Here is a 17,643-nt window from a genome sequence, read left to right on the forward strand (position 1 = left end):
CAGTAGTGAGCCCCCTGTAGTTGCCCCCTGTAGTTGCCCCCAGTAGTGAGCCCCCTGTAGTTGCCCCCAGTTGTGAGCCCCCTGTAGTTGCCCCCAGTTGTGAGCCCCCTGTAGTTGCCTCCAGTAGTGAGGCCCCTGTAGTTGCCTCCAGTAGTGAGCGCACACACACACACACACAAAAAAAACCACTTACCTTTATCCCCGCTCCAATGCTGCTGCCGTCCATCCCCGGCGTTAGCTCCTCGGCACTATGGGAGTGACGTCATGATGTCACTCCCATAGTGCACTGCGGGACCTGGAAGACGGAGGGAGCTCCATCCTCCGGCTGCCGCCGGGGGTTTGAATAGGAGCCGGGTGCCCGCTGGTAATACACTCTGCAGGCGCCCGGCAAATGGAGCACCCCCTGCACCCTCCGTAGTTATGCCAATGGAGGTGGAGCGCCGTTCAGCGGCGCTCCTTCTGCATGCAGCTCCCGGGGACAATGGAGCCAGGTGCCCCCTTCAGGGCTGGCGCCTGGCGGCAAATGACTCCATTGTCTCCGGGACTTCCGCCACTGTATTGTTACTGTTATAAAAAACAAAACCGCTTATAAATAATCTGTTTAACCATCAACAGGGCTATAGCATGTAGCCACGGTTATAAAAAAAAATTGATTATATTCTGTTGCGGACCCGCTGGAATATGTAGTACCATAATAGTATCTGATATAAAGGCACACACAGCAACACTGGTTTAAAAAGCATTTTCGTTAAAAAAGAACCCCCCCCCCCTTGACCTCCTGTGTTTACTTTTCATTACACCTAAATCTATAAGAAAAAAAGTTTTTCAGAAAATAAAGGCTGGCAATCTATTAAATTGGTAGATGAAAAGGAACATAAAATATATGGTGATGTAGCAGTGTAAGCATCACAAGTTTGCTTTGCCTACATATAACTGTAGCTAAGCTCTGCGTTCGTGTGAGTGAGCATCCTACCCCGCAGGCCATTAGGAGATATTACACAAATTACTGCTTGCTGTCACATTTATTTGTTATTTACATGTATTTCTACATACATTGTAAATACAGCTTTACCTGTTGTTTACCTAGATCACGGGATTAAGGGGTCATCAGGGTTGTCTATATTTCACGTGTTACAAGTTTTCTGTACATCGTTCATGTGGGTGTTTCCAGCATAAATTGCACCTTAACCCTGCATCAGGCGCACCTCTGGGACTCCCAGGTTCAGACGCCGTGCAGTGACAGGCGCCTGTTATAAAATCGTCATTAGCACCTAATTAACTAAATTCTAATGTTCATTAGGATGTACAAAGAGAAATCTGATTCACAAACCACATTTATTAACCTTAAAGCAAGTAAAACAAACAAATACAAAATTTTAAGAGGCGCAGTGTGCCTAAGAGGCCACCCTGGACAAACCTACATATTTCCGCAAAATACACACAACCTTTGTAATTTTCATTCATAAAATGAGCAAAATACACAAAATTGTGAGAAAATAAAAAGAAATTTCCAATTAAAGTAGTAGCTAACACAGCTAAAGTTGGCCACACACATAGCGATATTTTACCCGATCTGGCCGATTCCGACTCATTGGAACGGCAGATCGTGTAAAATATGGCCAAATTGAGAGTAAATCATGAGTAGCCACTCACGATGACGATGTGCGTCCCCGCTGGTCGCACATCGCATCGTCAGATCTGCCGTGCAGTAGGGCAGATCTGACAATCTAGGAGGCGATGCACTGTGACAGTCTGACTGCAGGAGAGATCGTATGAAGATTGGACACCAAATCGTGTGCAGAGCTGCCAGGGAGAGTTTCAAGGGAAATCGTACACATGGGCTCATCGTGTGCAGATCGCTATGTCTGTGGCCAGCTTAACGCTAACTCTGTAAAAAGGTGGTTATTTGCAAAGAAAGAAGGTGGAGATTATGACACCGCTAAAAATGCGCAGGCATCTTCTGCCTATCACATGAACAATACACGTGTTTCCAATGTTTACTAACACCACCGGACCTTCACCACAGGGGTTGTTATGACAAGCAAAAACATCTATTCATTTTGCTGGAGCAAAACAAGTCCCTGCATCCATATATTCAGTTTATCATGTAAGATTTCCCTTAAACACAGCTGTGGTGAAAGTTTTGTAAGCAACACACAAAAACAGATGTACATCATGCAACATCTGGGTCATCATGTACTTCTGCAGTTTGCGCACTGGACAAAAGTTACTGATAAACAATATACTGATGCAGAGTTGGCTGCATTTTGTAGTAAAAAGCTCAAGCAAACCTTGCATAAACGCACCTTTATGTAGTGCTACACGGGTCCTTCAGATCCGTGCAGCTCAGCATATGACTGTAAATGTACAAGTTTGCGTAAAACATGATGGGATGCTATGAGCATATCATCATGCTGTGATACAACAGTCATCCTCAACATTTTGATGATGATGACTTTTTTTATTTCTTGCAGGTCACAAAAAGTAACAAACACAAAATGTATAACCAGCATTAGCACTGACATCCTAGGCTGGTAGCAGCAAAATCAGGAGTACAAACAGTTTGGGGTCACCCAGAAAAAGACACTACCGGTATTCGGCTTTGACAGGATGGCACAGGGACACTATAGCAGAGAAATTGCAGCTTGGGGTCCCCCTTCCATAGCATCTACCATCCTTAGCCTGTTCAATACGAAGATGCATTCCCTAGTGGAATCTGGCCTACAAAAAAAACATGCTAGGGCTCTTCCCACTTACCCCTGGGCAGTGGATGTGGGGTTTTAAAAAGTTAAAAATGTTTACAGGTCCTTGCAAGTCTAAACTGCTTGGGTATGCTGGCATTTGTAGAACTACAAGTACCAGTGTACCAATGCCTGCCAGAGCATGCTAGCACTTGTATAACTTTAAGTGACAGAATGCCCTAGCATACAGGTCCCGCTGGATCCTGTAGTCCACCTGTAAATATTTTGTTAAAAAAACCTGAGACCTAAAACAAAATTGTATTTAAATATAGACTCTCCGACACATTCCCTATTACTCCGCATTATGCTTTGTTGCTCACCTAGATACAGGGGCTGGTCTATTCTGTCTTGCAGGCTTTCACTTGTGAAAGAACAAATTTCATAGACCGTTCATAAAAGGAGCTCCTCTGTGGAATAACAGATTCAAGCCTTTCCTTTTCAACCTTTCACTTATTGGTCAGGATGTGGTAAAAGCCAATGTACTACATTCGGAATCGGTATGAAATACCGTTGGACAGGATGCCGGCTGTCAGTACCCTGACAGCAACATCCCGAAGGTTCTAATCCCGACAGGGAAACGGTGAGTACTGTTCCCCTGTCTTACTTACCCCCTAACCCTCCTTTCCTGTACCCTAATACTAACCCTCCGTACCCTGCATCCTAACCCCCCTGGTAAGTCCCTAACCCTCCCCCCTTAGTGCCTAACCCTAAACCCCACAGATGGTGCCTGAACCTAACCCCCCCTGCCCGGAGTCTAATCCTAACCTCCCCCCACACGCAGCCTAACTCTAACACCCCCCGGGGCGCCTAAACCTAAGTTACCCTACCCCCGCAGCTGATACTCTCCTTTCCGCGGTGTCCTTGCGATCGGGATGCCGTCTGCCGGGATCCCGAGTCATGTCGGGATTTCGGCACCGGTGTTCGGGATTGCGATGCCGGGGTTCCGGAAAAGACGGCATCCCGCTTGTCGGGATGCTCACCGCATCCCCATCATCATAAATTGTATCTTTGTAATAAACAATAAGTGATGCCGTTCCCCTTTTCCTGGATCTAAGTGAGCAAGAAGGGATGTGTTGTGGAGTATTTGTTTTAAAGGGTTTTTTCACTATGTTTGTGGTATTTTTATGTGTTTTTTTTATTATTTGTTTTAACATTTTTTTACAGGTGAATTACACATATGGAGTTTGCTCTATGTAAATTGCCTTAGCTGTCTATTTGAGAAGAGGAAAACCCTTCATTTAAATGCATTTACCTATGTTTCACATAATCTACAATTTTGTTATGCTTCCAGGTGGTGGTTATTCAACTATATGATAAAAATGACTGTAGTCCCACCATAAGCAACAGAAAAATTTAATACTATATAGTCATGCAATTATTATTTTAAAATGAATCAAATTATGTTTATTAAAAGCTATATTCAGACAGGTGATATGGTTGAACGTGAAAGCAGATCATGTAGTTATTGGTTACCGTGTCTTACTGCATCATGGATAATGTGTTCTCTTACAGGCTCGTGGCAGGGTCAGTGAAGTGATCAGTAATGCTATTTTACACTACAGGGAGGATCTTGACCTACAGAATCTCATAGATTTTGGGCAAAGAGAGGTGAGTTTGTTTGTTGCAGCTGTTGTAGAGGAATGTATGTTTTAAAGAACAAAAAAGATAGTATTAGTTAACCTGTATTCTACACCTCTTGTATAACTTACACTTTCCAGGTACAGCACAATCCTGCCACTCTAGGGTCAGGACTTCTGTTCAGTTTGGCCACATGTGGCTCCATTACCACTTGTTAATGCAGTTTTTCTCCAGGTTTACAAAATATTTTATTCATTTAAAGGAGCTCATTCTTAGCGAATGATATTGTGAGCACCTTTAGAAAAGCTGGAAATGTAAGTACAGACTTTAATTTTAATACAATAGTTAGCATGTCTTTAGAGGAATACTTTTTGTTATTAGATTCAAACATGTGTAGAGAAGATTCACTTGATAAAACAAGCAATTTTGTGTCCCTAACTGTTGCCTGGCCAATAAATTGTTTACCCGGTCAGATCATTCAACTATGGATTCAAACACGCACCTCTCACTATTATTGTTGGATTAAGAGTGATGTGTACTGTTAGCCAGGAGATGTAAAAGGATTACCAATTATCTAATACAGCTTTAATATTAGAGCGAAGGTTGGGGAAAATGGGCTTGGAAAAGTTGTTGACCGTTCTTCACAATTTATAAGTATTTAATATTTTTCCGAAAGCAAAGTCAGATTAGAAAATGCCAACAGGATATCATCAGCTTATAAAGCTATCTTGTGATCTGAACCACTCACCCTGATACCAGAATATGTGGATGAAGACGGATCTTAGCTGGAAGCAAGGGTCTCTGGGCCTGATTCAGAGCCGGACGCTGTGACCAGAGCGCTCGCTCTGAATCAGGGCCCTCCTACCTAAACTTGGAGCGGCCTCCTGGCCGCTCGCATAGCTGTGGGCGAGCAGCCAAAAAGACGAGACCCTGCGGTAGGGTCTCGGTGACCGCAAGCCCTGGAGTGATTTTGGCTCTATCAGAGCCAAAATCACTCCCACTGACATCACTAGTGATGTCAGTGGGGCTGGACCCAGACGGTAGACGTTCCCATGGGAACGCCTCCGTCTGGGCAGGCACGCCCACCAAAGGGGGCGTGCTGTCAATCAACAGCACACCCCCTTTGGTGCGAGACCCGGAGAGACGGCTTCCCCGTCGCTAGCCGGGTCTCGCGCATGCGCACGACGGTGCAGCCTCCATCGTGCGCATGCGCACTAGGGCACCATCGACCTGCTTGCAAGCGCTCGCGAGCGGGTCTGAATCAGGCCCTCTGTTATTAAGGCAAACATAAGTGGGGAAAGGGGGGCCCTTATGTATTTCAAATCCAGAAGGGGAAGAAGACGACACTATTGACCGTCCGAGACGCAGATTGGGAATGACACAAGATTAGAATTCTGTTTAGAAACTTACTGTGGAAACCCGTCGACCTGAGAACAGAAATCATAAATGGCTAGCATATCCGGGGCAAGCTTGTTGACTAATGGAACGGATCAGGTCTATGGTCCGCCTTGTGTTATTTAAGGTCTGACGGCCAGGGATGAAGCCTGTTGGATAGGGAGATTTTTGTATAAATTTTAAGATCAAAGTTCAAAAGTGTGATTGGCCTGCAGTTACAGTTTGGGAATAGCAATTACTGTATGTTGCCTAGTGTCCCCCGATTTCTTGTAATATTTAAGTGATAATGTTGAGATTTTTTATCGCAACCTGAGTTTGCTCAAGTGTAATATCCAATTTGAGGAACGCTCTGTGTGTGTCAGACTGTAGAAAGCAGTCAGTGTGAGGAAAGGGCCTAACAGCTCATCTTCATAATGCGTGGGTGAGGAACATTGAGGAAAGGACTCCTAATATTGCCTGCAATATTATGCAATTTTCAAATGGGTCAAACATTGATAGACCAAAATGGTTACGTTTAAGCTTGTTGGTCAGGCCCAGCTCCTGTTTCTGCCAGAGCTTGCACACAGAATCTGCTTTTTTCTTAATGATCATAGAAATGCTTTTGGATCTATTTCAGTGTGTTAACAGCCTTATAGCATAGGATATCACTGAGTTGGCATTTAAGGTTACTGAACCGACCAAGGAGCTCGTCCAAGGGCGATAGCTGGTGCAATTACAGTTTTAAGAGAAGATATCTCTGGTGCAGTAAGCTATTTCAGCGCAGAGGCTTTGCTAATAATTCTACCCCGCATAGTGGCTTAGTGTCCGTCCCCATTCCCCTTTCCCCAAATCGAGCCGGGGGCCACCTTGTCTGGGACATTAAACTCAAAAAAATTATTTAATAGTCTCTCTAATTTCTTTGTGTTGAGTGGCTCAGCAAGAGTCACTCGTCAAGATTCCAGTGCCTACTATTATGTGGGGGGGCTTAAAGACATCTATAAAGTCAGACACTCCAGAGTAGTCCAACCAAGAGAATGTCTGCAGAAAAAAAAAACGCATGCACTAAAGATTGGAGACAAAGGGTACTTTGATGTGAAAATATACACATTGTGGAGCCAAGTAAGGTGTGAAATCTTTAGCAATGGATTGATTGAGACGCTGTGTGTCAAATAGGGGTAAGTGGTGTACACGAAAGAAAAAAGGGGGGGGAAACCTGCGCACTGAGGGCCTAATTCAGACCCGCTCACGAGCGCAGGACGCTCGCAAGCGGGTCGATGGTGCCCTAATGCGCATGACGGAGGGAGCTCCGTCGTGCGCATGCGCGAGACCCGCATAGCGACAGCCAAGCTGTCGCTATGGGTCTCGCACCAAAGGGGGCATGCTGTCGATGGTGACTGACAGCACGCCCCCTTTGGTGGGCGGGCCGGGGGCGTGGCTGCCAGACGGAGGCGTTCCCGTGGGAACGCCTACTGTCTGGGTCCGGCCCCACTGACATCACTAGTGATGTCAGTGGGAGTGATTTTGGCTCTGATAGAGCCAAAATCACTCCAGGGCTTGCGGCAGCGAGACCCTACCGCAGGGTCTCGTCGCAAGCCCGATGGTCGCGATAGTCTTGACCATCGCGACCATCATCATGGACGCTCGCTATAGCTGTGGGTGGTAACCCACAGCTATGTGAGCGTCCATGATGCCGCTCCAAGTTGAGGTAGGAGGGCCCTGATTCAGAGCGAGCGCTCTGGTCAGAGCGTCCGGCTCTGAATCAGGCCCTGAGATGAAGCTTGGTTGTGGCGAGCTGCAGTATAAAAAGATAATAGCTGACTCTATTCACATGAACTCCTGGATAAAGGCTATTACGGCTGAAACGCGTTTGAGACCCCATTACTATTTAGACATCGAAAGGAGAAATCCCCGTATCATTCTATTGCTGCTACTCAAACAGACAGTTTATCCACACGTGTGAAGTAAGACTTTCCCGTTCACGCGACAGAACCCGGAAGCACCAGATGCAATCAGGACAAGGAGCGATCACGTGACCTGACTGAGAAGACCACCGAGAGGGAAGAAGAACCTGCGCCGCAAGACACCAGTGCCGGCAAGAGGAAGGAGCGGTTATCGGCAAGGCACAGGAAGGTAAGTCTCCATTGTGGAGGAGGTGCACGGGGAACGGCTTTAGCGAGCCCTAACCGTCAACATCTCCCTAGACGTAGCAGCAACTCCTGTGTGCACTGCGGGCAGACGCCTCACCATAGATGCGCTGCTGGCACAGGCACCAGGAGTTGACAGCCCGTTGAGATTCACCCTTCAACTGCCGATCTGATCCGTACTACCTTTCCTCGAGAAGATCTCCCCGGGCCACTAGCGCTTACACACTGTTCATCAACAGCGGGACGCCGCTGATTACTTCCATCACCTCAACGCATATTCATCTTTCAACCCAATCAATCTGACTCATCAGACTTACTGGTACTTATTAGGAGACCGTGCACCCATGAACTTTAATCCATTGCAGCTTTATTCATATGGTTGATTTTTTTTCTCCTAGTTTTAACTCTTGTCAACATACATATTTTGGTACATATTTTACCACATATATGTTATCAAAGATATATGTTTATTCATTTGTAATTATCTGCTTCATATCATTAAAGCATTTTTTCTTTCTCTTCAATTGAAAGGTAATCATTAACTCATCATCCTGTCAATAACAGGACATACATAGACTTTAAGTCTATAGTAGTAATATATTATTTTCTTTCTGTTTGATCTTTTTCATCCCTATCACCTTCTATTATTTACCTAGATTAATATATTGTTCGAGCACACCAGGGTATCTCAATTAAGAACAGTACCTCCAAATACTATAGATTATATTATACTACAAATCTACAGTTTGACATATACATTACTATCATAGCTGAGCGCAGTGTATTGTTTCTTCTATATTTAAGTGGTGTACACAACCAATGAGCACATGGGAAGGTTATAAATCAGAATGTTTAGTGTGGGGACCAAATTTGTCCAGAGATGGGTTGAGAACTAATTTAAAATCCCCACCAATGATGAGTTGTCTTTGCATGACGCACCCAATATTTCTAAAAGTCTCAAAGAAGAAACAACCCTGGCCCTGGTTAGGGGCATGAATAGAAACAAGTGTAACCATCTCAGACCTAAGTTTACCAATGACTATTAGGACTATCCGGATTGTTATAAGTGGAGCTGGCCACAGAGGGAACATGGTTACGAACGAATATTGCAACTCCTCTCTTACAGGGTGCAGAGGTGAAAATGGTTCAAAGATCATACAGTGCTTACAGAAAATCATCATACCCACTCCTTATGTTGCATTACACCCTGGGAAATAAAATAAATTAAATCAAAACTTTTCCAGCTTTAGTTGCACATTTAGCCTTACTACAGTCAACTCGTGAAAAAAAGGCAACAGTTAAAATATAAAATGAAAAACTAGAATAACCTGGTTGGAAAAGTGATCAGTCCCCTGAATCAATAATTTTTAGATCTACCTTTTGCTGCATTTACAGCCATTAGTCTGTTTGGATATGTCTCTAAGAGCTTTGAGTACCTAGATTGGGGAATATTTCCTATTCTTGTTTGCAGAATTTTTACATTTCAGTAAAATTTCATGGTGAGAGGCGAGTGACTGCTTTCTTCAAGTCCATCCATTTTCTATTGTATTTATGATAGGGCTCTGACACTCCAGCACATTCACCTTCCTATCCTTAAGCCACTGTCTTGTTTTTTTGGTGTTCTGTTTAGGGTTGTTTATCATGCTGGAAGGTGAGCCACCTGTCCATCTTCAGCTGTTAGCAGAGTACCACAGGTTTTCCTTAAGAATTTGGGTGTACTTGGCAGCATTCATCTTTCGTTCAATCCTGTCCAATTGCCCAGTCCCTGCTGAAGAGAAAGGAATCGGTATGATTTACCGCGGGACGCATGGCCGGTGGTTCGAATCCCGGCAGCAGTGAAAATCCCGATCGTCCTAAGGTAAGTATTTGCCAACCTATTCTACTCCCTAACCCTCCCTTAGGGGTGCCTAACCCTCACCTCCCCCCGGGGGTGCCTAACGCTAACCCCCCCTTCCCCTAGCCTAACCCTAACCTCCCAGGTGGGTGCCTAACCCTAAGTCCCTCCTGGGGACCCTAACCTTCCACCTCCCCCCCCCCCCCTTTTCCTCCCACGGCTATCCGCGCCCGGCGTTCCTTTGATCGGGATGCCCTGCATCTGTCTTCCGCCGTATGTCTAATGACAGGCGTTGGGATTTTGACGCCTGTCTTTAGACCCTTGCCGGGATTAGACAGTCGGGAAGCCGGCGGTCGGGACTAGGTCCGCCGGCTTCCCGACTGCCACCCGAAGAGAAACACTCCCACAACATAATGTTGCCACCACCATGCTTCACAGTAGGTATGGTGTGGTTTACAGCGTTGTGCTGTTTGTTTTTTTCCAAACATAGCGATTAGGAGATGAATCAATTGTTAGCGCCAACGGCTGTCAGTGCTGGGCGCCTTACGGAGCAATTGCTCCATACCAGCACAAACAGGCTCCGGCATTTCTGCCCGACCTCCTCCTTAGAATGCGAGCACAAATGTTCAGAATGTCCATGGTTTGCGCCTTAACCAAGACTTTAGACAGGTTTAGCCATTTTACACGGCTAAACCTGGTTTAATTGGTTGTGATAATTAATGGGTGCCCACAAACAAAATCGACTAGTGTTACTTTACACCTTTCTTCTGATATTGACCTATAATGGTGACTGAATTTCTATTTTTCCATTCAAATGCCGAAGCTCTTTTCAATACTTAAGTGAATGTACAAACAATTTATTTGCTTTGGCTCAAATCTAATTGCCTAACCTATGGCATCTGGTAATTAATGGGATTTAAACATTTGTTTGTGAAAGCTGTACTATTCTTGAAATGTAAAACTCATCTGGAAACCTTTTATAAAACTGTACAATCATTCATACAGGAGATAACACACCCAGATAACTTGTATCTTAAATCTCTTTACAATTTACTATTACTATAAATTCTGCATGTCTGGAGCTAGCCAGATGCAGGGGCCCTGGGTGAGCGACGCACCTAGTTACGTTCCATGGACCCCACTAGCATGAATAAGTTGCAGTCAGTAGTGAAGGAGAGTGGCAGCGGGCAGATACACTACCCAAAGGCACCAGGAGGAGGCATTTTATAGGATGTACTTGATAAATGTTACCTCAAAGCTTATTGGTTGCTATGGGCAACTTCTCCACTGGTCTACTGCTCAATACATAAACCCTTTAGTGCCAAACAGTCACGAAGCACTGAGGAATTGCATCCGCCATAGTAGGCTAGCATGCCACACACCCCCAAACTAAGGACTTTTAGAAGTGGCTTCATTAATTATAGCTAAGGCTTTATCATACTTTTCTATGAACTATGGCCCTGATTCAGAGCCGGACGCTCTGACCAGAGCGCTCGCTCTGAATCAGGGCCCACCTCCATTAATATGGAGCGTCCTCCTGGACGCTCGTATAGCTGTGGGTCACCACCCGCAGCATATACGAGCGTGCAAATTGATGGTCGCGATGGTCTTGACCATCGCGACCATCGAAACTGCGAGCAAAAGCCTGCGGTTGGGTTTTTCAACCGCAAGGCCACGAGTGATTTTGGCTCTATCAGAGCCAAAATCACTCCCACTGACATCACTAGTGATGTCAGTGGGGCCGGCTTCAGACGGTAGGCGTTCCCTTGGGAACGCCTCCGTCTGGCAGGCACGCCCACCAAAGGGGGCGTGCTGTCAGTCACCATCGACAGCACGCCCCCTTTGATGAGACACTCAGAGCGAAGGAAAGTCCTTCGCTCGTCGGGTCTCGCGCATGCGCACGACGGAGCTCCCTCCGTCGTGCGCATGCGCAGTGGGGACCATGGACCCACTCGCGAGTTGGTCTGAATGAGGGCCTATATTTCATGGTATACTAAACATAATTAAGGTTTTAGGCTTTTTAATGTTGGTTGCAGAGATTTTCTGTCCTGCTATAAGTTGAAATAAAACAGTAATCATTTGTGATTAGTGGAGACTTAACCATTTTTGAGTCTGTGTTCCCAGAAATTGCCCTTTACACATAAGATCTCAGGGCCTGATTCAGAGCCGCTCGTAAGCGGCCGCTCATTCATTCCGAGCGATGTTTGCACAACTGCGCATGCGTACGGATCGTAATATGCATGCGCGAACCAGTCAGTGCGGCTGAAAATCGTTCGCTAAATAGCGAATGCCTGCTATTTTGAGTGACATGAGGAGGCGTATGTGGGTGGTAACAGGGGAAGGTGCTTGAAAATGGGGAGTGGAGATCTGAACGCAGGCGTGCTTAAAGGTCAAAACGGGCGTTTTATGGGTGTGCATAATTAATACAGCAGCGTCATTGACCATGTCACTGGGTTATTTTATAGTCAGAACTGCTCACAAGATTGCGGTAGGAAAAACCAACCACAAGAATAGCGAGCAGTTCATACGCTGGTCGATGTACTCGATTAATCTAATAAATAGCGGACATGACGTAGGATGCGAGCGGCCAGGGGGCGTAGTTTTCCAAAAAACGACCGCATGTTTGGTTCGCCCGTTCAGACCTAGAGGCGTAAACAGACCGCAAAGAGCGAACGGTTCATTAGAATAGCCACCCCTATTTTCTGAACGAGCGAGCACAAATAGCGTCCGGCTCTGAATCAGGCCCTCAGTACTTTATACATTCATACTACAGGATACATTTTCATTGAAGTTTTCAACAGGAATCTACAGCATAGTGTCTAGTGGGGATCAAATAAACTACTCTCTCTCTGCTGGAGAGGGGATTGTGGCTGTGGCATCTGGGCTCTGCGAGCGAGCTTGCAGATACTGATCGGCACATGTGCAGTACAGATCCTGGGCATGTGCCGATCGGCCACCTTCAGAGTTGTACGCTAACAATCGGGTTTACATACAGCTCTGAATCAGCCCCTATAGCTCATTTGCACATATATCAGTGTCTCTGTTTGGATGCCAACAAACTGCACCAAATGGTTGAATGCTTCTTCTATTTCACCATAAATTGTTGCTCTTTGTTTTTATTCTCTTTTACCAGTTTAATTGTTGCGGCGGCATCTCCTACAAGGACTGGTCCCAGAACATATACTTCAACTGTTCCTCAGAAAACCAGAGTAGAGAGCGATGCGCAGTGCCCTACTCCTGCTGCCTGCATAGTGAAGACCAGGTAAGTGTTTCTAATGTTGTATAGCTGGCAGATTATTCAGCATGCAAAGCAAAGAAAAACTGCTGCTGTAAGCATGAAACAGTCATTTATTTTGTACTTTACATTTTTTCAAAATATAACAAGAATGGTTGATTCCCAAAGTGTAGCTTATTTACATTGTCTTATCTAGTGATATTAGTAGTATAGCTAAAAGGGTTTTTACACACTACAAAATAAAATGTTACCTGCATTAGTTAGCTGCACCCACCACACTGTATGTTTCAGATATGTTCAGCACTGCAGTAAGTACTGTATGTACATTTACCATATAGATTGTAGTTCTTTCTGCATCCGCCATGTGACCGATGCCTATCTGGACTACAACTAAAATGCTATTATTTTATGTGGTCATAGTGTGATTGAGCCCTTATAACAAATACTGTAAACGTACAAATTTACAAATAGTCACACATGCTTTGTGGTTGTTGATTGGTTGGTGGTGGTTGAGTGGTTGATTGCCACCCTGCAACACAAAAGCAAGTTATCCTGTGCAGCGGCTACTAACAGGACTAGAGGACTTACAGACAGGCCTGAGAGATGGAATCACTGACAAGGACATGCAGAAACTAAAGCAGGTGCTTACAGGGTGACACACTCACTGACAGGACAGAGAGACACAGAGTGCTGTGGAACAGACACACTTCACAGACAGACACACAGACTGCTGGCTCACAGGACAGACAGACACACTGACAGTGCTGGAAGGTAGGTTCACAAGAAGCCAGACACTGGGGCTGATTCAGATGTGGACACTGTTCTGTTTTTTACGGTGTTGGCCGATGTTTAGAGGACTGCGCTTATGCCTCAATACTGCTGCGTTGTTGGTCACAGTGCACTGTAAGCCGCAGCATGAGTGACACTCTGCAGCTGCTTGGGGGTGGAGATGGGGAGCGTTGCACAAAATTGACTGGCACTCCCACAAAACAAAAGCTGCTTGCCTAGTCAGTGCCTTCGTCTTATGACGCAGATTAACTGGCCTTGCCAGCTTAGATGCGATGGACATTTTGAGGAACCTTAGGGCCACTCAGATGTCCGATGATGCGACCGGTAGTCGCGATGTTGATCCGATGCTGCATCTTAGGACACAGCCAGCGGATGAGAGAAGCCGGCAGTGGGCATCTTTTTACACAAGACTCCTCCTGTGGCTTTTGGCATCTGCCTCTGAATCGGGCCCACTGTACTTCTCCCTGAGCTGTGTGCTGAGAGCCTTCTGATTAGGGATGGCCATCGACCAATTGTTACACTTTAAATATTGACATCTCGGGCTGCTGAACACTGTTTAGATAATAGTATTCTGTCTTTATTTTACCCAATATTTTCTGCAGTGAGCATCACTAACTTTACACTTTGAAGATCCAACCATGTTCTCTTTACAGGCAGTCATAAATACCATGTGCGGCTACCGAATACAGACTCTAGACTACTTGGAGGCAGGAGAGTATATACATACCAATGGCTGCATCGACAAGCTGGTTAACTGGCTGCATAGTAACCTTTTCTTACTGGGAGGGGTCGCACTGGGTCTAGCAATTCCACAGGTAATACTTTACTGTGATTAGTCACAAAAGCTTGTGTTATTGTCTTCTTGAATATTGGAGTTATACTTCTAAAATAATTGTCTCAATTCACAAAATATTTTAACTGATAGTATCACATAAAACCAACATGTGTCTCAATGCAGGCGTCTGACTGTAGGGTAGTAACCTACAATGCAAATTATACATTTCGCCTAGTTGGTCATATTTATGTCAGATCATACTTATGTCACAATAATATTGATGCATGTTTAGAATCGCTTCACTTGAGGTTACTTTTCAATGTCCGATATATTGACATGTTACATATGACATTTGAATGTCTTTTACATAGCTAGCAACGGGTCCATAGTAACTAGCAAAATAAACATTCACTGGAGGAATTCTGCACTCTAAGGCCTGTCCGTGTGTATATACACCACACACATAATTCCTAAGATAAGAAGGGTTTTTTTTTAATATGATGTGAATGTGTTGATTTAAAAGACACCAAACACTGAGGCTATTTATTTATTTTATTTGTACATTCTTTCATTTCTTTTCTTTTCCTTTACAATAGCTAGTTGGAATTCTACTTTCCCAGGTTCTTATTAACCAGATCAGAGACCAGGTAAAACTTCAGTGGTATAACCAGCAGCACACATCAGACCCTTGGTACTGACAGAGGGACAAGTGTGTGCGCCCAACACTGCTATAAACAGAAGCAGCAGAGCAAGCAGGTATGAGCCGCTAAGGACTCTGGATACAGTGTAATGAAGTCACATGACAGGACACGGCTTCAGGATACTACTCTCATAAAAGCCGGAGCAGAGCTGTACGATCGACTGTTACTTTGTGCTTGTTGTATTATATATTGTATTTCAAGGACTAAAGATTTCAAGGTCAAATTGCAAGATGGCAACACCTGTGTGGAGTTGCCATTGTTTTTGTTACACTTTTAACACTGAAGACCACATAGCTTGCACGATTACACTGATGATATCGGCTTTGTTACATTTATACAATTGGTGGATGTCATACTGCAACATATAAAGCTGAACCATTGGCACATTCTTGCAGGGACAACATACGCATTATTGGAACACTACACAAGTAACAGGCAGTGAGTGACTACATACATTGGGTTTCACAAGAGGCTACGTGCCTGATTCAGAGGCGGACACAGCATCAATATCACTCACAAATGGGCTTTTTATTATGTATGCTCCATGCGTCCAAGTCGCACCGCGCATGCTTCCCGATTGTCTGCATACACAAACGCAACATAGAATCGGACATAGTCTGAGAATTTTAGTGGCGCTCCTGGGCGGTAATGGGGGAGAGTGTAAGGGTGGGGTGAAGCCGATGTTGGCATGTCACTGATGGTGGCTGCGTCCAGCGACGTCAGGCGGTCATACTCTGAAAGACCTCTACCGCCATAGGGCTAGTGCAAGTTTTGATGGCGCGGTTGATTGTGATGGAAATCCACTGCCTTAAGATGCTGCAAGTGGGCACCTCAGTTGTTTGAAAATCAGACGCGGCATTCTGCCCCCACCTCAGAATCAGGCCCTATGTGTCAACTGTTATAGTCAAAGAAAAAGGATAACTTGTCCCTGTGTGCTACACCATCACAGCTACTCCCTTACTTACTACCGCTGCCCAGACCAGCCTTATTTATGTTTTAATTAAGTTATCAGATTTAGGGACAAATGTAATAGGGAGGGAGTTTAGAAAACGAGAGTTTAACAGTAACCTCTCACTATTACATTGGGAGTCTGACAAACGTGAGTTTGTATGTTCTCACACTCTATTACATTGGCTGAGTTTAAAAAGTGTGAGAGTTTACTGCTAAACTCTCACATTGTCTACCCTCTCACCCTATTACATTTGGCCCTTAGTGTATACAAGTGTGTATGTATAACTTGTTTATGACACATGTACAAATCTGCCTCTTCTAATGGGAGGAACCAGACAGATTGGGGGGGGCGCCAAGGTGAATACAAGCCGAGCACACTCATGCTCCTCGTATTGCTTAAAAATCCACAAATAAGACTTTGATTCATGGGGCGAGATATACCAATGACATTCAAAGGACACCAGAGGGGCGTTTCCAGGTCAGCAGGTGGCTGCAAGCCCTCTATCTCCATACAAAAGGAGTTGGACATTGTTTGATAGTATTAATGTTGTTCTTTTTGTATGAAACAAAGCATAACATATCTAATAGAAGCATTGCTAACCCCAAATGTGAGGTTGCATTGAAACAATCCTGATGCAGAGTTGCATGCAAGTCTGTATTGCAGACGGATCTTATAGTTTTTCGCACTGCACATGCTCTGTAGCCGAGCATACACGCCTAGTGGTGATTCAGAGTCCTCGAGGGAAAATTTACTAAAGTTAGTTATTTTAAAAGTGAGTTTTAAAAGTGATGTTGCCCAAAAACAACCAATCAGATTCTACTTAACATTTAACTAGCACCTTCTAGAAGATAATAGTTAGAATCTGATTGGTTGCTATAGGCAACATCACTTTTAAAACTCACTTTTAAAATAACTCACTTTAGTAAATTTACTCCCTCATCTCGGTAACATCCCCACTTGCAGCTGAATGGGTATAACTGGGTGGTAATGGGTCAAGTGCATGCGAGGACATATTAAGGTAGGGGTGGGTAACAAGCGACTGTTGTAGAACTATACATCCATGCCACAGTTTTTCTATTTGGTCATGCTAAAACTGTTGCAAGACATGCTGGGATTTATAGTTCAACAACAGCTGGAGGGCCGTTTATTGTCCACCCCTGTATTAAGGGCATGTAGGCAGAGATGCATGTTGCAGTGAGTTACACGTGCACTGGAATCCATCTGATTTCATACAGATCTCTTGCACTAAGGATATGGCTTGTTCACATGCGTGCTGATAAGGATGACAGCTATGTAACCAAGCAGGGCCGTAGCTAGAGTAGTCCGGCCGGTGCCAGGTCAGGGGGCGCTGTTTGGGCCTGTCAAATTTCTGTTTATTATCATTCTTGCTTGTAACTTCCTCTTATTTCATCCCCAGCATCTCCTGGTCTCCCCTATCTCTTCCCTGGCCCTTCCCCATGAAGCCATGGCCCTTTTTTGGGTGCATTATGTCCCTTGGAAAAATAAGGGGGGCGCTAATG

The 17,643-nt window shown here is 44.8% G+C and overlaps 1 protein-coding gene across 4 annotated transcripts in view; it reads left to right on the forward strand.

The window, feature by feature from the left end:
• The window catches only part of TSPAN33 (tetraspanin 33), a 106,516-nt gene extending 89,623 nt beyond the window's left edge, over window positions 1–16,893 (forward strand). For 2 of the 4 annotated variants that reach the window (XM_088468874.1, XM_088468877.1), the window contains 4 exons: window positions 4,254–4,349; window positions 12,805–12,933; window positions 14,349–14,510; window positions 15,067–16,893. In XM_088468874.1, coding sequence (XP_088325000.1) covers window positions 4,254–4,349; window positions 12,805–12,933; window positions 14,349–14,510; window positions 15,067–15,168 — 489 coding nt within the window. In that variant the 3' untranslated portion in view covers window positions 15,169–16,893. The remainder of the gene's footprint in view (window positions 1–4,253; window positions 4,350–12,804; window positions 12,934–14,348; window positions 14,511–15,066) is intronic. The other 2 variants (XM_088468875.1, XM_088468876.1) reach the window with 2 other exon arrangements.
• Window positions 16,894–17,643: the final 750 nt, after the last annotated feature.

Source organism: Taudactylus pleione, unplaced genomic scaffold (genome assembly GCF_031769625.1).
Source record: "Taudactylus pleione unplaced genomic scaffold, aTauple2 ptg000086l, whole genome shotgun sequence".
NCBI lineage: Eukaryota > Metazoa > Chordata > Amphibia > Anura > Myobatrachidae > Taudactylus > Taudactylus pleione.